The sequence below is a fragment of the Melospiza georgiana genome, chromosome 13 (genome assembly GCF_028018845.1).
Source record: "Melospiza georgiana isolate bMelGeo1 chromosome 13, bMelGeo1.pri, whole genome shotgun sequence".
Classification (NCBI taxonomy): domain Eukaryota; kingdom Metazoa; phylum Chordata; class Aves; order Passeriformes; family Passerellidae; genus Melospiza; species Melospiza georgiana.
Window position 1 is genome coordinate 3,487,948 of NC_080442.1, and position 19,208 is coordinate 3,507,155.

A 19,208-nucleotide genomic window follows, 5' to 3' on the forward strand; every position below is an offset into this window, starting at 1 on the left:
AGTCCCCATTCCCGGCTCCCCAATCCCTGGCTCGGTGTCCCATTCCCGGCTCCCCAATCCCTGGCTCGGTGTCCCATTCCCGGCTCCCCAATCCCTGGCTTGGTGTCCCATTCCCGGCTGCCCAATCCCCTGGCTCCCTATCCCGCTCCAGTCTCCCCAGTCCCCATTCCCAGCTCCCCAATCCCTGGCTCGGTGTCCCTCTCCAGGCTCCCCAATCCGTGGCTCCGTGTCCCACTCCAGTCTCCCCAATCCCCATTCCCGGCTCCCCAATCCCCTGGCTCCGTGTCCCATTCCCGGCTCCCCAATCCCTGGCTCGGTGTCCCTCTCCCAGCTCCCCAATCCCCTGGCTCCATGTGCCATTCCTGGCTCCCCAATCCCTGGCTCGGTGTCCCGCTCCAGTCTCCCCAATACCCATTCCCGGCTCCCCAATCCCTGGCTCGGTGTCTCTCTCCCGGCTCCCCAATCCCTGGCCCGGTGTCCCTCTCCCGGCTCCCCAATCCCTGGCTCGGTGTCCCATTCCCGGCTCCCCAATCCCTGGCTCGGTGTCCCTCTCCCGGCTCCCCAATCCCCTGGCTCCCTGTCCCATTCCCGGCTCCCCAGTCCCCATTACCGGCTCCCCAATCCCCTGGCTCCCTGTCCCACTCCAGGCTCCCCAATCCCCATTCCCAGCTCCCCAATCCCCTGGCTCCATGTGCCATTCCCGGCTCCCCAATCCCTGGCTCGGTGTCCCATTCCCGGCTCCCCAATCCCTGGCTCGGTGTCCCTCTCCCGGCTCCCCAATCCCTGGCTCGGTGTCCCATTCCCAGCTCCCCAATCCCTGGCTCGGTGTCCCTCTCCAGGCTCCTCAATCCCTGGCTCGGTGTCCCATTCCCAGCTCCCCAGTCCCTGGCTCGGTGTCCCATTCCCGGCTCCCCAATCCCCTGGCTCGGTGTCCCTCTCCCGGCTCCCCAATCCCCTGGCTCCATGTGCTATTCCCGGCTCCCCAGTCCCCATTCCCAGCTCCCCAATCCCTGGCTCCATGTCCCATTCCCAGCTCCCCAATCCCTGGCTCGGTGTCCCATTCCCGGCTCCCCAATCCCTGGCTCGGTGTCCCTCTCCCGGCTCCCCAATCCCTGGCTCGGTGTCCCATTCCCAGCTCCCCAATCCCTGGCTCGGTGTCCCTCTCCAGGCTCCTCAATCCCTGGCTCGGTGTCCCATTCCCAGCTCCCCAGTCCCTGGCTCGGTGTCCCATTCCCGGCTCCCCAATCCCCTGGCTCGGTGTCCCTCTCCCGGCTCCCCAATCCCCTGGCTCCATGTGCTATTCCCGGCTCCCCAGTCCCCATTCCCAGCTCCCCAATCCCTGGCTCCATGTCCCATTCCCAGCTCCCCAATCCCTGGCTCGGTGTCCCATTCCCGGCTCCCCAATCCCTGGCTCGGTGTCCCTCTCCCGGCTCCCCAATCCCTGGCTCGGTGTCCCATTCCCAGCTCCCCAATCCCTGGCTCGGTGTCCCTCTCCAGGCTCCTCAATCCCTGGCTCGGTGTCCCATTCCCAGCTCCCCAGTCCCTGGCTCGGTGTCCCATTCCCGGCTCCCCAATCCCCTGGCTCGGTGTCCCTCTCCCGGCTCCCCAATCCCCTGGCTCCATGTGCTATTCCCGGCTCCCCAGTCCCCATTCCCAGCTCCCCAATCCCTGGCTCCATGTCCCATTCCCAGCTCCCCAATCCCTGGCTCGGTGTCCCATTCCCGGCTCCCCAATCCCTGGCTCGGTGTCCCATTCCCGTTTCCCCAATCCCTGGCCCGGTGTCCCGCTCCAGGCTCCTCCCGCCCGTTCCCGGCAGGAAGCGCTCGCAGCCAATCGAGCCGGGGCCGCCGCCCGCCGCCCGCGCTGCCTCCGCCGCGGCCCCGGTGAGTGCGGGGGCTCCGGGGGGCTCGGGGGGGCCCGGGGCGGCCGCAGCGGGGCCGGCCCAGCCCGGGGGAGCCGCGGGGCCGCCCCGCTCCGCTGTCCCTCCCGCGGGCCGCGCTCGGCTCCGGGCGGGGTTCCGGGCGGACGGGGAAGAAAGGAGGGAGGGAAGGAAGGAGGGAGGGAGGAATGAATGGGGCTCCCCCGGGCGGTTCGGGGAGCCCCGCGGGGGTTGGGGGGCAGCGGGGGTCCCCCTGGTCCCCGAGGCGCAGGCAGGGGTGGGTGGCACCCCGGGATGCTCGGAAATCCCGCTGGAAGCGCTCTCTTGGGTATGCGGGGCTGAAGGCGGTGCCGGGAGGAAGCGCTCGTTCCCCTTTTCCCTCGCCGAGACAAGGGAGAGCCCGCCCAGCCTTGCTCCGGCCCGCTGGGGCATCCCGAGTCGCAATCCCTTCCTCCCGGCAAGGATCAACCCGAGTCCTTGTCCCTTCCTCCCGGCAAGGATCACCCCGAGTTCCAATCCCTTCCTCCCGGCAAGGATCACCCCGAGTTCCAATCCCTTCCTCCCGGCAAGGATCACCCCGAGTTCCAATCCCTTCCTCCCGGCAAGGAGCGCCCCAAATCCTTGTCCCTTCTTCTGTCAAGTATTGCACCCCAGATTCTCATCCATTCCTCCCTCCTGGTATCACACCCTAAATCCTCATCTCTTCCTCCTTCCAGTATCACCCCAATTCCTCATCCCTTCCTCCTTCCCAGTATTGCACCCCAAATCTTTGTCCCTTCCTTCTGTCGCGTAGTGCACCCCAACTCTTCATCCCTTCCTCCTTCCAGTATTGCACCCCAACTCTTCATCCCTTCCTCCTTCCCAGTATCACCCCAAATCCCTTCTTCCTTCCCAGAATTGCACCCCAAATCCGTGTCCCTTCCTCCTGTCATGTATTGTACCCCAAATCTTCATCCCTTCCTCCTCCCAGTATCACCCCAAATCCCTTTCTCCTCCCAGTATCACCCCAAATCCTCTTTCCTTCCTCCTGCCAGGTGTCACCCTGAATCCTCATCCCTTCCTAGCCCCCAACAACCCACCCCAAACTCCTGATGGGATTTGGGGGCTGTGTCCCATCTTTCCACACCCCATCCCCACAGTCCCACGTGAGGCATTGCTGCTGCACGCCCACAACTTGAGCAGGACCTAAAAATAGTCCTGAGCAGAGCCTGGCTCTTGGCTCGAGGAGAGGGACAGAGGGGGCTGACCCAGGCACCCCAAAAATTACATTTTTATTTAGTTTTCTGCTTCTAAAATGATCTTTCTTTAGTTCACTTAGGGAGAGAAGTCTTCCTTGTTGATGCTATGGAGACTTTTTTGCGAGTTCTCTCGTGGCTCTTTTACAAATAGCAGCTGCCTGGGGAAATTTATTATCTCAAAATTATTATTTGTTATCCTGAAGCCCCTCTTATTTCCTACAAGCCTTCCCACAGCTTGTTTATGGGTTGTGCTCACTTATGGGGCATTGTTTTAAAGCTGTTTAAAGGTAAAAGTTCTCATTATCTATCTAAAATTATCTTCATCTCTGGGAACAGAGAATTTCTTCCTGGGGCCACAGGGTCTCATCACTCTTTTCTTTTTCTCTGTTTAAACTTCTGCTTACTTTAGTATGGAGGCCTTTTCTCAATATTAATTTGAGCCCTTCATCTCCCCATAGTTTCATGTGTTATAAGGAAAAAGAATCTTTTCTCCACAGTTTACAAGAGGATTTTAATCCTAAAATTAAGGCACGTCCTCATCCCTCCCATCTGGGACTTCTTTCTCATCCATTTTGGTGACTTCATGTTGTTCTTTAACATCTTGTTCCTTTCTCTCACCCGGGGGAGGATTGAAGCACTGAAAGGGTTAACAAATTGCAAATGGTCAGTGGGAGGCCAGGACTTCTCCCTGGACCTGGGGGATAATTAGGGATTATAAAAAACCAGGGAATGGGTGAGGTGTGGTTCTGGGGGATTTAGTTATCCCTTGGCTTTCTGGAGGGAAGTTTTTGTGGGATTCCTTCTATCCCCACTTGAGGTCTTGGGGAAACTGAGTCACAGCACGGTGGTGGCAGCAGGAGGAGGGCTGGGGACACGTGTGTCACCTTCCTGAGCCCCCCTGGCAGGAACTGTAGGGAAGAGAGGATTTGTTATGTCCCCAGGAAAAGGGGAGGGTTCCAAGGGGGATGAGTCAGGATTTCCCTCTTCCCCCATCGCCCTTTCCCTCCTTCACAGCTGTCTGGGATTGGTTTGGTTGGGAAGAGTTTGGGACAGAGGGTGGGAAAAATCCTGGATTGGTCGTTTTCCATCGTGCTCGGGAGGGAAGGCGAGGGGAAGCATTCTTAGAGATCTTGGGGTAGAAATGGGCCTCAGTTTCCCCATTCCCTGTGCCTCAGTTTCCCCCCGTACCTCTGTTTCCTCTTTGTGCCTCAGTTTCCCCCATTCCCTGTGCCCCAGTTTCCCCCATTCCCTGGACCTTTTTCCCTCTTTGTGCCTCAGTTTCCCCTCGTGCCTCAGTTTCCCCGTGGGAGCCGCAGAGGTGGCAGTGCCACAACCCCACAGGGGTGGTGGTGCCAGTGCCAGGGGCTCCGGACAGGGACCCTGGCATGGGCTGGGACAGGGAGGGGACAGGGAGGGGACACAGCGGGACCATGGGATGGGATGGGACAGAGATGGGACATGGAGGGGACACAGCGAGACCATGGGATGGGATGGGACAGAGAGGGGACAGGGAGGGGACACAGCGGGACCCTGGGATGGGATGGGATGGGATGGGATGGGATGGGACAGAGAGGGGACAGGGAGGGGACACAACGGGACCCTGGGATGGGATGGGATGGGATGGGATGGGATGGGACAGAGAGGGGACAGGGAGGGGACACAACGGGACCCTGGGATGGGATGGGACAGAGAGGGGATCGAGTGGGACCCTGGGATGGCAGGGGACAGAGAGGGTACAGGGACAGGACGCAGCGGGACCCGGGGATGGGATGGCACAGGGAGGGGACACAGCGGGACACTGGGATGTACTGGGACAGGATACAGGGGGACCCTGGGATGGGATGGCCCAGGGAGGGACAGTGCTGTGACCCTACGGATGTGGCAGTGCTGTGACCCCACAGGCACAGCGGGACCCTGGGATGGGCTGGCATGGCCCGGGGAGGGGACACAGTGGGACACAGGGGGGTGACAGGGAGAGGACACAGTAGGAGCCAGGGATGGCCCGGGCAGGTGACAGGGAGGGGACACAGTGGGACACAGGGAGGTGACAGGGAGGGGACACAGTGGCGCCGCTGCCCGGAGCTGGTTCCTGCGGTGAATCCAGCGGGGCCGGGCACTCTGCCCTCACCTTCCCCTGCTCCTGGCACCCATCCCGGAGCTTTCCTGCCTCCCTGCGGGCAGGGCTGAGCCTCGCTGCCCCGGAGCTGCCGGGAATCCGCAGCCCCGTCCCTTGGAGCTGCTCCTGTCGGGCTTGGAGCGAAATCCCGGCCCCGGGAGCTCCTCTGGGAGCACAGGACAGGACTGGGGCAATGCAGGAACAGCTGGGGAAGGGAAGGGAAGGGAAGGGAAGGGAAGGGAAGGGAAGGGAAGGGAAGGGAAGGGAAGGGAAGGGAAGGGAAGGGAAGGGAAGGGAAGGGAAGGGAAGGGAAGGGAAGGGAAGGGAAGGGAAGGGAAGGGAAGGGAAGGGAAGGGAAGGGAAGGGAAGGGAAGGGAAGGGAAGGGAAGGGAAGGGAAGGGAAGGGAAGGGAAGGGAAGGGAAGGGGCTCATGGCTTCCCTGGAGCGCAGCTGCTGCTGCCAACTCCCCAGCTCTGTTGGTGCCGGGAATGCAGCAATCCCTCTGGCTGTGCCAGGCTGAAGCTGAACCCCTTCCTGTGGTGTCTGATGGGGTGGTGCTCCCCAGGAATGGTTGGTGTGGGATCCCCAGGATCCCTGGGAATGGCTGCAGTGGAATCCCCAGGAATGGCTGTCCTGGGATCCCTGGGAATGGCTGCAGTGGGATCTATGGGAATGGCTGGTGTGGGATCTCTGGGAATACCATGGGATCCCTGAGAGTGCAGTGGGATCCCTGGGAATGGCTGATGTGGGATCGCTGGGAATGCTGTGGGATCCCTGGGAATGCCGTGGGATCCATGGCAATGCTCTGGGATCCTTGGAATGCTGTGGAATCCATGGGAATGCTGTGGGATCCCTGGGAATGCCATGGGATCCCTGGGAATGCTGTGGGATCCCTGGGAATGCCATGGGATCCCTGGGAATGCTGTGGGATCCCTGGGAATGGCTGGTGTGGGATCCCTGGGAATGCCGTGGGATCCATGGGAATGCCATGGGATCCCTGGGAATGCTGTGGGATCCCTGGGAATGCTGTGAGATCCCTGGGAATGCCGTGGGATCCATGGAAATGCCATGGGATCCCTGAGAATGCCATGGGATCCCTGGGAATGCAGTGAGATCCATGGGAATGCCATGGGATCCATGGGAATGCTGTGGGATCCCTGGGAATGCCGTGGGATCCATGGGAATGCCGTGGGATCCATGGGAATGCCATGGGATCCCTGGGAATGCTGTGGGATCCATGGGAATGCCGTGGGATCCATGGAAATGCCATGGGATCCCTGGGAATGCTGTGGGATCCCTGAGAATGCTGTGGGATCCCTGGGAATGCCGTGGGATCCCTGGGAATGCCGTGGGATCCCTGGGAATGCCATGGGATCCATGGGAATGCCGTGGAATCCATGGGAATGCTGTGGGATCCATGGGAATGCTGTGGGATCCATGGGAATGCCATGGGATCCATGGGAATGCCATGGGATCCCTGGGAATGCTGTGGGATCCCTGAGAATGCCGTGGGATCCCTGGGAATGCTGTGGGATCCATGGGAATGCTGTGGGATCCCTGGGAATGCTGTGGGATCCCTGAGAATGCCGTGGGATCCCTGGGAATGCCGTGGGATCCATGGGAATGCTGTGGGATCCATGGGAATGCTGTGGGATCCATAGGAATGCCATGGGGTCCCTGGGAATGCCATGGGATCCCTGGGAATGCCATGGGATGCCTGGGAATGCTGTGGGATCCATGGGAATGGCTGGTGTGGGATCCCTGGGAATGCTGTGGGATCCCTGGGAATGCCATGGGATCCTTGGGAATGCCATGGGATGCCCAGCCTGTTCCCTTCCCTCGCTCTGTCCCTCCATCCCAGCACCATCCCAGCCTTTCCTTGTGTTTTCCCCCAGCTCCTGGTTCCCAGAGAGGATCCTCCCCAGCAGGATTCCCGCTCCTGCTCCCTCATCCCGGCTTTTCCCGTGCCAAGGATGCCCATCCCGCTGCTCATCCTGGCACTCGGCCTGGCAGGTGAGTGGGGCTGGTGGCACCGCCTCATGAGAGATGTCCCCAGTGCCACCGCTGTCCCGACAGAGCCGTGCCCCGAGCTGGCATCTCCCACCGGGTGTTTCTCCTGGATTGGTGCTCCGTGGGGTGACAGCCGCGGGTGGCACCCCCTGGCAGGGCACAGCTCCTTCCAACACGGGGTCACTCAGTCCTGGCGGATCCCTGTTCCCAGGGCAGCAGCGGGCAGTGCCACCACAGTTCCAGCCAGGCTGGCTCCTGGTGTTCATTGTTATCCCTTCCCTTGTTATTGGGATGAGCTGGAATTGTGCCATGGCACTGGGATGGGGCTGGAATCGTGCCATGGCACTGGGATGGGATGAGCTGGAATCGTGCCATGGCACTGGGTTGGGGCTGGAATTGTGCCATGGCACTGGGATGGGGCTGGAATTGTGCCATGGCACTGGGATGGTGCTGGAATTGTGCCAGGGCACTGGGATGGGGCTGGAATTGTGCCAGGCACTGGGATGGGGCTGGAATCGTGCCATGGCACTGGGATGGGGCTGGAATTGTGCCAGGCACTGGGATGGGGCTGGAATCATTCCAGGGCACTGGGATGAGCTGGAATCGTGCCATGGCACTGGGATAGGGGTGGAATTGTGCCAGGCACTGGGATGGGGCTGGAATCATTCCAGGGCACTGGGATGAGCTGGAATCATTCCAGGGCACTGGGATAGGGGTGGAATTGTGCCAGGCACTGGGATGGTGCTGGAATTGTGCCAGGGCACTGGGATGGCGCTGGAATCGTGCCAGGGCACTGGGATGGCGCTGGAATCATGCCATGGCACTGGGATGAGCTGGAATCGTGCTGTGCCACCCCAGCTGGCAGCATGCTGGAGCACTGGTGCCACCTAGCGCTGCCAGCCTGGCCAGGGCTGGCTCCCCCTGGGGACTGTGTCCCCAGCACTGCCACCAGCCATCCTGTCCCCATGGGGACAATCCGGGCTCTGTGCCCCCGAGCAGGTTTGGGTGCCCATGGCTGCTCCTGGCAGCTGAAGGTGCCCCAGTCTGGTGCTGGATGTGGCACTGTACCCCTTCCTGCAGGGTGACATTGCTGGGGACAGTCCTGAGATGCCACCTGTCCATGTGTCCCTCCCATGAGCGTTGCTTGAGTGTTATCCATGTTTGGGTGCCCATGGCAGCTCCTGGCAGCTGAAGGTGCCTCTGGTTTGTCTGGGACTGTCCCCTTTCCATCAGGGTGGCATGGCGGGGACAGTCCTGAGATGCCACCTGTCCATGTGTCCTTCCCATGAGCGTCGCTTTGGTGTTATCCACATTTGGGTGCCCATGGCAGCTCCTGGCAGCTCCTGGCCACTGCAGGTGCCCCAGTTTGGTGCTGGATGTGGAGCTGTCCCCCTTCCATCAGGGTGGCATAGCTGGGGACAGCCCTGAGATGCCACTTGTCCATGTGTCCCTCCCATGGACTTACTTGGGTGTTATCCACGTTTGGGTGCTCCTGGCAGTCGAAGGTGCCCCAGTTTGGTGCTGGATGTGGAGCCGTCCCCCTTCCATCAGGGTGGCATAGCTGGGGACAGTCCTGAGATGCCACCTGCCTGCATGTCCCTCCCATGAGCATTGCTTGGATGTTATCCATGTTTGGGTGCCCATGGCAGCTCCTGGCAGCTCCTGGCCACTGCAGGTGCCCCAGTTTGGTGCTGGATGTGGAGCTGCCCCCCTCCCATCAGGGTGGCACAGCTGGGGACAGCCCTGAGACGCCACCTGCCCACGTGTCCCTCCCACGGGCACCCCTCCATTTTCTCAGCCCCCAGCCAGGAGCAGAACCCAGGCGGTTCTCCCGCAGGTGTCACAGCGTGTCCCCATCCCCTCCCGCAGGCGCCATGGAGGTGCAGGTGCCCGAGGAGCCCGTGGTGGCCCTGTTCGGCCAGGACGCCACCCTGCTGTGCTCCTTCTCTCCCGAGGCCAACTTCAGCGTGGCCGAGCTCAGCCTCATCTGGCAGCTGACGGACACCAAGCGCCTGGTGCACGAGTTCTCCGGGGGCCAGGACCGCCTGCAGGACCAGGGCCAGGGCTACGCCAACCGCACGGCGCTCTTCTACGACCAGCTGCAGCGGGGCAACGTGTCGCTGCTGCTGCGCCGCGTGCGCATCGCCGACGAGGGCAGCTTCACCTGCTTCGTGCGCGTGCGCGACTACGACAGCGCCGCCGTGGCGCTGCAGGTGGCAGGTGAGGGACCCTGCAGGCGGGCAGTGCTGGTTGTGCCGCCCCGAAATGGTCTTTGGGTGGTGGGATCTGTGCCTTGATGAGGTTCCTGGCTGGCTGTGAGGCCGCCTCAGCTGGCGGTGACCCTCAGCTGAGGATGGATTTGGCAGCTGGAAGATCCCGGTCCTGGCAGCTGGAAGATCCCAGTCCAATCCTCACTCCAGTGCCCCCCTTGTGCCCAAAATATTCCCTGGGCAGTGCAATCCTTGCCCTGCTGAGGCTCATGGCTGAGGGGCCACCTTGACCAGCAGTGACCCTCAGCTGAGGATGGGTTTGGCAGCTGGAAGATCCCAGTCATGGCAGCTGGAAGAGCCCATTGCAATCCTGGCTGGTGCAGCTCCCCATCCCAGTCCTCACTCCAGTGCCCCCCTTGTGCCCAAAATATTCCCTGGGCAGTGCAATCCTTGCCCTGCTGAGGCTCATGGCTGAGGGGCCACCTTGACCAGCAGTGACCCTCAGCTGAGGATGGGTTTGGCATTGGAAGATCCCAATTCTGGCAGCTGCAATATCCCAATCCTGGCTGGCCCATCTTCCCATCCCAATCCTCACTCCAGTCCCCCCTTTTACCCAAAATATACCCTGGACAGTGTGATCCATGCCCTGCTGAGGCTCCCGGCTGAGGAGCCGCCTCAGCCTGCTGAGCATGGGTCTAGCAGCTGGAACATCCCAATCGTGGCTGTCCCAGCTCCCCATCCCAGTCCTCCCTCTGGTCTCCCCTTGTGCCCCACAGCTCCTCCCCAGAATATTCCCTGGGCAGTGTGATCCGTGCCATGCTGAGGGTTCTGGCTGCGGAGCCACCTCGGCCAGGAGTGACCCTCAGCTGAGAATGGGTTTAGCTTCATCTCAGGGCTGGCTCAGCTCCCCATCTCAATCCTCACTTGGGTCCCCTCTTGTCCCTAAAATATTCCCTGGGCAGAGTGATCCGTGCCCTGCTGAGACTCTCAGCTAAGGGGCCAGCAGTGACCCTCAGCTGAGGATGGGTTTGGCAGCTGGAAGAGCTTGTCCCAATCCTGGCTGGCCCAGCTCCCCATCCCAATCCTCACATCAGTCCCCCCTTATCCCCAAAATGTTCCCTGGGCAGTGCAATCCATGCCCTGCTGAGGCTCCTGGCTGTGGGGCCACCTCAGCTGGCAGTGACCCTCAGCTGAGGATGGGCTTGGCACGGGATGATCCCAATCCTGGCAGCTGCAAGATCCCAATCTTGGCTGGTCCAGCTCCCCATCCCATTCCCTATTCTGGTCCCCCCTTGTCCCCTGCAGCACCTCCCCAAAATGTTCCCTGGGCAGTGTGATCTGTGCCCTGCTGAGGGTCCCAGCTGTGGGGCCACCTCAGCTGGCAGTGACCCTCAGCAAAGGATGGGCTTGGCACTGGAAGATCCCAGTCCTGGCACTGGAAGAGCCCATTCCAATCCTGGCTGGTCCAGCTCCCCATCCCAATCCCCGTTCTGGTCCCCCCTTGTGCCCTGCAGCACCTCCCCAAAATGTTCCCCGGGCAGTGCAATCCATGCCCTGCTGAGGCTCCTGGCTGTGGGGCACCTCAGCTGGCAGTGACCCTCAGCTGAGGATGGGCTTGGCACTGGATGATCCCAGTCCTGGCAGCTGCAAGACCCCATCCCAATCCTGGCTGGCCCCGCTCCTGTTCCCAATCCTCACTGCTGCCCCCCCTGTCCCCACAGCTCCCTACTCCAAGCCCAGCGTGCACCTGGAGCCCAGCAAGGACCTGAAGCCGGGTGACGTGGCCGAGGTGACGTGCCACGCGTCCCGCGGCTACCCCGAGGCCAGCGTGCTGTGGCAGGACAGCCAGGGTGCCAACCTGACTGCCAACGTCACCACGTGGCAGGTGGCCAACGAGGAGGGGCTCTTCGAGGTGCGCAGCGTCCTGCGCGTGCTGGTGGAGCCCAACGTCACCTACTCGTGCCTGGTGCTCAACGCCGCGCTGCGCCAGCACGGCCACGCCTCGGTCACCATCACGGGTGAGCCAGGGCTGGGAGGGGCACTGCCACACAGAGACAGCCAGGAGGGGCTGGGGAGGGAGCATTGGCACACAGAGACTGCCACAGGGGCTGGGGAGGGGGCATTGGCACACAGAGACTGCCACAAGAGCTGGGGAGGGGGCATTGGCACACAGAGACTGCCACAAGGGCTGGGGAGGGGGCATTGGCACACAGAGACAGCCAGAGGGGCTGGGGATGGGATAGTGACACACAGAGACTGCCACAAGGGCTGGGGAGGGGGCACTGCCACACAGAGCCTGCCAGGAGGGCTGGGGAGGGGGCAGTGGCACACAGAGACAGCCAGGAGGGGCTGGGGGAGGTGGCACTGCCACCCAGAGTCTGCCAAGAGGTCTGGGGGAGGTGGCACTGCCACACAGAGCCAGCCAGGAGGGGCTCAGGGAGATGACAGTGCCATGCAAAGCCAGGTAGGAGAGGCTGGCGAGGTGACACTGGCACCCAGAGCCACCCAGGAGACATTGGGGGAGGTGGCCATGGTGACACTGTCACCCAAAGCCACCCAGCCGGGCTGGGGGAGGTGACTGGGTGGCACCGAGGAGGGCTGGGTGAGGTGGCACTGGCACCCAAAGCCACCCAGAGCATGGGATTCCTGGCTGGGCTGGCATTCCCAGAGTGCTGTGGCTGTCCTTGGATCCCTGTCCCCAACCCAGGCCAGGTGGGACAGGGCTTGGAGCAGCCTGGGACAGTGGGAAGTGGCACTGCCATGGCAGGGGGTGGCAGCAGGTGACATTTAAGTCTTCCATGGGGACATTCCATGCCCCCAGGAGGCAGCTCCTGGGGCTGGATTGTGATCCAGCCTGGATGTGGGGTCACCCTCAGTGTGGGGTCACCCTGGGTGTGGGATCATTGTGGGTGTGGGGTCACCCTGGATGTGGGGTTACCCTGGGCCATCCTGGATGTGGGATCACCCTAAATGTTGGATCATCCTGGGGTTTGGGGTATCCTGGGTGTTGGATCACCCCAGATATGGGGTCATCCTGGATATTGAACCATCCTGGATATGGGATCACTCTGGATGTGGGATCACTCTGGATATGGGATCACTCTGGATATGGGATCACCCCGGATATGGGATCATCCTGGATATGGGATCATCCTGGATGTGGGATCATCCTGGATGTGGGATCACCCTGGATGTGGGATTACCCTGGATATGGGATCACCCTGGATGTGGGATCCCCTGGATGTGGGATCCCCTGGATGTGGGATCACTCTGGGTGATCACCCCGGATATGGGATCATCCTGGATGTGGGATCATTCTGGATGTGGGATCATCCTGGATATGGTATCACCCTGGATGTGGGATTATCCTGGATATGGGATCATCCTGGATATGGGATCATCCTGGATGTGGGATTACCCTGGATATGGGATCATCCTGGATATGGGATCACCCCGGATATGGGATCATCCTGGATGTGGGATCACCCTGGATGTGGGATCACTCTGGATATGGGATCACCCTGGATGTGGGATCATCCTGGATGTGGGATCATCCTGGATGTGGGATCATCCTGGATGTGGGATTACCCTGGATATGGGATCATCCTGGATGTGGGATCACCCTGGATGTGGGATCATCCTGGATATGGGATCACCCCAGATATGGGATCATCCTGGATGTGGGATCATCCTGGATGTGGGATCACTCTGGATATGGGATCATCCTGGATATGGGATCATCCTGGATGTGGGATCACCCTGGATATGGGATCACCCTGGATGTGGGATTACCCTGGATATGGGATCACTCCAGATGTGGGATCACCCTGGATATGGGGTCACCCTGGATGTGGGATCACTCCAGATGTGGGATCACCCTGGGTATATGGGATCACCCCAATTATGGGATCACTCTGGAAATGGGATCACTCCAGATGTGGGGTCACCCTAATTATGGGATCACCCTGGAAATGGGATCTCTCCAGATGTGGGATCACCCCAATTATGGGATCACTCTGGAAATGGGATCACTCCAGATGTGGGGTCACCCTAACTATGGGATCACCCTGGCTATGGGGTCACCCTGGCTATGGGGTCACCCCGGCATTCCCGGGTGCTGATCCAGGCCCTTTTCCGTCCCTCCCCGCAAGGCCAGCCCCTGGCATTCCCGGCGGTGGCCCTGTGGGTGACAGTGGCCCTGGCCGTGTGCGTGGTGGCCCTGCTGGGCGTCCTGGCCTTCGTGTGCCACCAGAAGATCCGGGAGAGCTGCCAGGAGGATGAGGAGCGCACAGGTGAATCCCGGGAAAGGCTGCAAGGGGACAGATGGCACCAGAGGGACACCAGGGGGTGGCACTGCCACGCGTGTCCCCTTTTCCCATGGCCACCACATCTCTGATGCCTTCTCCCCTTTTGGGTCGTATTCCATGTTTTTATGGGGTGGTGTTTGCACCAAAGGGGATTTGTTCCCAAAAAAGCTCCCAGAATGGCTCTGCCACCCTCAGGAATGACCTTTTTACCATGGGTTTTGTCCATGGATTTTGTTTCCAGTTTCCCTTGGGAATTGCCTTTTTCCATGGTTTTTTCCATGGATTTTGCTCCCCGTTTCTCTTGGGAATGACCTTTTTTCCATGGGTTTTTTCATGGATTCACTCCCAGTTTCTATTGGGAATCACCTTTTTTCCATGGATTTGCCCCCAGTTTCCCTCAAGAATGACCTTTTTTCCATAGATTTGCTCCCAGTTTCTCTTGGAAATGACCTTTTTATCATGGATTTTTCCCATGGATTTTGCTCCCAGTTTCCCTTGGGAATGCCTTTTTTTCATGGATTTAGCTCCCAGTTTCCCTTGGGAACGATCTTTTTTCCATGGATTTTGCTCCCAGTTTCCCTCAGGAATTGCCTTTTTCCATGTTTTTTCCCATGGATTTTGCTCCCAGTTTCTATTGGGAATGACCTTTTTTCCATGTCTTTTTTCAATGGATTTGCTCCCAGTTTCCCTTTGGAATTACCTTTTTTCCATGGATTTTTCTCCCAGTTTCCCTTGGGAATGACCTTTTTTCCATGGGTTTTTTTCATGGATTCACTCCCAGTTTCTATTGGGAATCACCATTTTTCCATGGATTTGCCCCCAGTTTCCCTCAAGAATGACCTTTTTTCCATGGATTTGCTCCCACTTTCTCTTGGAAATGACCTTTATATCATGGATTTTTCCCATTAATTTAGCTCTCAGTTTCCCTTGGGAATGCCTTTTTGTCATGGATTTTGCTCCCAGTTTCCCTTGGGAATGATCTTTTTTCCATGTTTTTTTTCCCATGGATTTTGCTCCCAGTTTCCCTCAGGAATTGCCTTTTTTCCATAGATTTGCTCCCAGTTTCTCTTGGAAATAACCTTTTTATAATGGTTTTTTCCCATTAATTTAGCTCCCAGTTTCCCTTGGGAATGCCTTTTTTCATGGATTTTGTTCCCAGTTTCTATTGGGAATGACCTTTTTTCCATGTCTTTTTTCAATGGATTTGCTCCCAGTTTCCCTTTGGAATTACCTTTTTTCCATGGATTTTGCTCCCAGTTTCCCTTGGGAATGCCTTTTTTCCATGGATTTTGCTCCCAGTTTCCCTCAGGAATTGCCTTTTTCCATGTTTTTTCCCATGGATTTTGCTCCCCGTTTCTCTTGGAAATGACCTTTTTTCCATGTCTTTTTTCAATGGATTTGCTCCCAGTTTCCCTTTGGAATTACCTTTTTTCCCTGGATTTTGCTCCCAGTTTCCCTTGGGAATGACCTTTTTTCCATGGATTTTGCTCCCAGGAACAGCAGCATGGGATGGGAACTTCCTGGGGTCCTGGTGGGTGCTGGAGGGAGGGAAGATCCTCCCAGTTTGGGGTATCCCAGATTTTGGGGGATCCAGGGATTCCTCTGCAGGTGGTTTTTAGCTGTGCCAAACCCACCGCTGTCCCTCAGAGCTGGGGCTTTTCCCGTTGGGATTTTTGGGAATGCGGTGCCCTGAAAAGGCCAGGATGCTCCAAGGGGCACCCCCAGAATCCCAGGAATGGGGTTCCCACCTCGGGATCCTTGTTTTCCAGGCCCAGAGGAGCGGGATGAGGAGGGGGAGGAGCCCAAGACAGGTGGGTGCCCCATCCTGGTTCGGGGTGGCCCCTTCCCTATTCCCAATTTTCTGACACCCCTGATTCTGGATAAACCTCCCCATTCCCAAATAAAACCTCCCTATTCCTTAATAAACCTTCCCATTCAATAATAAAACCTCCTTATTCCCAAATCAAACCTCCCAATTCCTTAATAAAATGACAGAATTCCATAATAAAATCTCCCAGTTCCTTAATAAACCTCCCAACTCCTTAATAAAATCTCCCAATTCCCAAATAAAGCCTCCCCATTCTTTAATAAAACCTTCAAATTCCGAATAAAGCCTCCAAATTCCCAAATAAAACTTACCAATTCCTTAATAAAATGACAGAATTCCTTAATAAAACCTCCTAATTCCTGAATAAACCCTCCAAATTCCTTAATAAAATCTCCCCATTCCTTAATAAAATCTCCCATTTCCTTAATGAAATGACAGAATTCTGTAATAAAACCTCCCAATTCCTTAATAAAATCTCCCAATTCCCAAATCAAACCTCCCCATTCCTTAATAAATTGACAAAATTCCTTAATAAAACTTCCCAATTCCTTAATAAAATGTCAGAATTCCCAAATTAAACCTCCCAATCCCATAATTTTCCAGCATCCAGCAGCTCTGTGGTGTTCCTGGGGATTCCCTTTATCCACTGGCACAGGACCAAACCCTGGGAATTCTGCAGGGAAATTGGGAATTGGGGTCACTTTTGGGGTTTATCCCCCAAAAAAATGGGATTTTGGGGCTGATTCCTTTGGGAATGGGATGGGATTGACCACAAGATGTTTTTCTCTTTTCTCAGCTCTGCAGCTGCTGGAAAACACAGAGAGCCGAGAGGGTGAGTGGATATTTCTGGCAAATCCGGGATAATTCCCATTTTCTCCCTAAAATTTGCATAGGAAACATTTGTCAGGTTTCAAGGGGTATTTTCCCCTCCCTATTTTCATTTTCCCACGGGCTTTCCATCAGCTTTTCCCAGATCATGGTTTTCCATTTCCCCCTTTCCCAGTTTTTCCCGTTTTTTTCCAGTTTTTCCTCGCATCCAGTGGCTCCTGCATCCCTCCTTTTCCCAGCCACTCTGGATGGGGAAAAGCCTCCCCACACCCAACCCTGGAAGGAATTTGGGGGTTTTTTGGGGTTTCCATGGATTTTCTGGGATGATGGGAATTGCTGGTGTTGGAAAAGGATCCAGAGTTTCCCAACCTGGAAAAGCATCCAGAGTTTTCCAAGCTGCAGCCCCAATAATCCATTAATGTATTAATTTATCAATTTATCAATTTATTCATTTAACAATTAATTGATTCGTTGATTTATTAATTTAATAATCCATTAATCCACTAATCAGTTAATCCATTAATTCATTACTGATTTATGAATTCATTAGTTCATTAACCTGTCGATTTATCAATTCCCTTCCCCGTGCCGGCAGTTCCATGTTTTCCCCCTCAATTCCCTTTCCCCCCGCCCAGGTCGGGAGCAGGAGATCGATTGACAGCAGCCCCGGAGCCCCGCCCGCCTGTCCCCGAGCCAGCGGCGACACCCCCGGGACGGCGACACCCCCGGGGCGGTGACAACCTCGGGGTGGTGACACTTCCAGGCCGGTGACACCCCTGGAGTGGTGACATCCCGGGGCAGTGGCACCTCTTGGTGGTGACACCCCTGGCATGGTGACACCTCCAGGCCGGCGACAACTCCGGGGCGGCCACACCCCCGGAGCGGTGACACCTCCAAGCCGGTGACACCCCCGGGCAGCCACATCCCCGGGGCGGTGACACCCCTGGAGTGGTGACACCTCCAGGCCAGTGACACCCCCTGGGCAGTGACACCCTGAGGCCGGTGACACCTCTGGGTGGTGACACCCCCGGCACAGTGACACCCCCCGGTTGGTGACACCCCCTCTGGGCAGTGACACCCCCGGGGTGGTGACAACCCTGGGGCTGCGACACCCCCCGGTCGGTGACACCTCTGGAGCGGTGACATCCCCGAGGCAGTGACACCCCTGGGTTGGTGACAACCGTGGGGCAGTGACACCTCCAAGCTGGTGACACCCCCGGGCGGTGACACCCTCGGGGTGCCCCGACCGCGAGGACCCGGAGCTGCCGCCTGCCCCACCCCATTCCCGTTCCCGCCTCCCGTCCTTCCTGGGAAAGGCGGGTGAGGATCTGCCCGGTGTCCCCATGTCCCTCTGTGTGTCCATCCCAAGGGGACATTCCCCTTTCCCTGCTCTGGTGCTGCCCCGGGTGCCTTTCCTGCCCTTCCCAAGCCCGGAGCCTCGGGAATGGCAGCTGGATCACGGGGGGCTCGGGGAGCCCTTTCCCCACGCTCCTTTTCCCGCCCTTCCTGAGCTCAGAGCCTCGGGAATGGCGGCTGGGGCACGGGGGGTTCCGGGAGCCCCTTCCCCACGCTCCTTTTCCCGCTCCCTGAGTCCCTCCGGACTCATCCTGGCCTTATCCGCTGGATCCCGGTGGGGTTTGTCCCGCCGGGAACGATCCCGTGGCGTTTTTGGTAAGGGGGCACCCGCTGGCCGGGTGAGGTCCTGCTGTGAGGACACCTCTGGGGACATCCCCACCTCGTCATTCCCATGGGACTGGGGGCTCTGGGTGCATCCAGGGTCCCCCCAGCGCTGTTGGGGAAGTGGGGACACCCCGAGTGCTGCTGTCCTGGAGCGCGGGAAGTCCCTGAGGGCTCCTTGGGTTGAATCCTTTAAAATCCGGGATCTGGAGGGTTCCTCGTGCCTTGACAAATAAATCTGGGACTGTGTTGGTCAATCCCTCCTGGCTCCGTGTCCTCTACAGGGTTTGGCCGGGAACGGTGGAAGGGTTGGGATTCCCAGGGGAAAAGATTTCCAGGGCCTGTTGGAGCCCCAGCACAAGGAGGAAAATCCCAAAGGAATGACCGAGCTGGCTCCTAAATTAATTCCTGCTGCCAAGATGGGGTGGGAATTCCCAGGGGATCCTTCCCATGGGGTGGGAATTCCCAGGGATTCTTCCTGATGGGGTGGGAATTCCCAGGGAATCCTTCCTGATGGGGTGGGAATTCCTGGGGGATTCGTCCTGATGGGGTGGGAATTCCCAGGGGATCCTTCCTGATGGGGTGGGAATTCCCAGGGAATCCTTCCTCATGGGGTGGGAATTCCCAGGGAATCCTTCCTGATGGGGTGGGAATTCCTGGGCGATCCGTCCTCATGGGGTGGGAATTCCCAGGGGATCCTTCCTAAGCCCCTTCCTGAATCCCCTCTGGGGAATGTTTTTGGTTGTCCTTCCCCAAGCTCAGCATCCCGATGGGAGAACATTCCCAAAATCCAGCCCAGGAGAAGCCTGCTGGCCTCAGGCTGGGATGGAGAGGGATGGATGGTGACTTCATCGTGGGATTTGATCTCCAGCCTGAATGAAGAACAACTCCACCCATTACAGCCACACCCATACGGCCATGCCCTTGGATCCCCTCTTTGCCCATTCCTGGTGATCCCTGGAGCCCAGGAGCTTCCAAGGCTTGTGGGAAGACACCACAGGGCCATCGTGGCCAGCTGTGGGGCCATCAGTGGCTGGCCTTGGGGACACTGGGGCCATCTGTGGGGCCATCTTGGCCAAATGCAGGGCCATCGTAGCCATCTGTGGGACCATCGT

General features: G+C 58.4%; 1 protein-coding gene across 6 annotated transcripts; it reads left to right on the forward strand.

Annotated features, from left to right (window-relative positions):
* Positions 1 to 1,817: 1,817 nt before the first annotated feature.
* CD276 (CD276 molecule) lies at positions 1,818 to 17,112 on the forward strand. 6 transcript variants are annotated; one of them, XM_058033080.1, is made up of 8 exons: positions 1,818 to 1,883; positions 7,129 to 7,246; positions 9,113 to 9,463; positions 11,175 to 11,471; positions 13,605 to 13,745; positions 15,530 to 15,571; positions 16,385 to 16,420; positions 17,052 to 17,112. In XM_058033080.1, exons 2-8 carry the CDS (start codon positions 7,207 to 7,209, stop codon positions 17,072 to 17,074), a joined length of 930 nt encoding a protein of 309 aa, XP_057889063.1. In that variant the 5' UTR covers positions 1,818 to 1,883; positions 7,129 to 7,206; the 3' UTR covers positions 17,075 to 17,112. The 6 variants fall into 6 exon arrangements, with proteins under 6 accessions (XP_057889063.1, XP_057889060.1, XP_057889061.1 ...); XM_058033077.1 differs by lacking the exon at positions 1,818 to 1,883 and adding an exon at positions 5,662 to 5,803; XM_058033078.1 differs by lacking the exon at positions 1,818 to 1,883 and having other exon boundaries at positions 6,992 to 7,246; positions 11,175 to 11,242; positions 11,339 to 11,471.
* Positions 17,113 to 19,208: the final 2,096 nt, after the last annotated feature.

What these genes read in the sequence shown, in the direction of transcription:
- CD276 (XM_058033075.1), top strand. Translation starts at nt 7,021, where the DNA reads ATGCCATGGGATCCTTGGGAATGCCATGGGATGCCCAGCCTGTTCCCT. An exon ending in GGAGGATGAGGAGCGCACAG is followed by an intron (nt 13,746 to 15,529) that starts GTGAATCCCGGG and finishes CTTGTTTTCCAG; the next exon opens with GCCCAGAGGAGCGGGATGAG. An exon ending in GGGGGAGGAGCCCAAGACAG is followed by an intron (nt 15,572 to 16,384) that starts GTGGGTGCCCCA and finishes CTCTTTTCTCAG; the next exon opens with CTCTGCAGCTGCTGGAAAAC.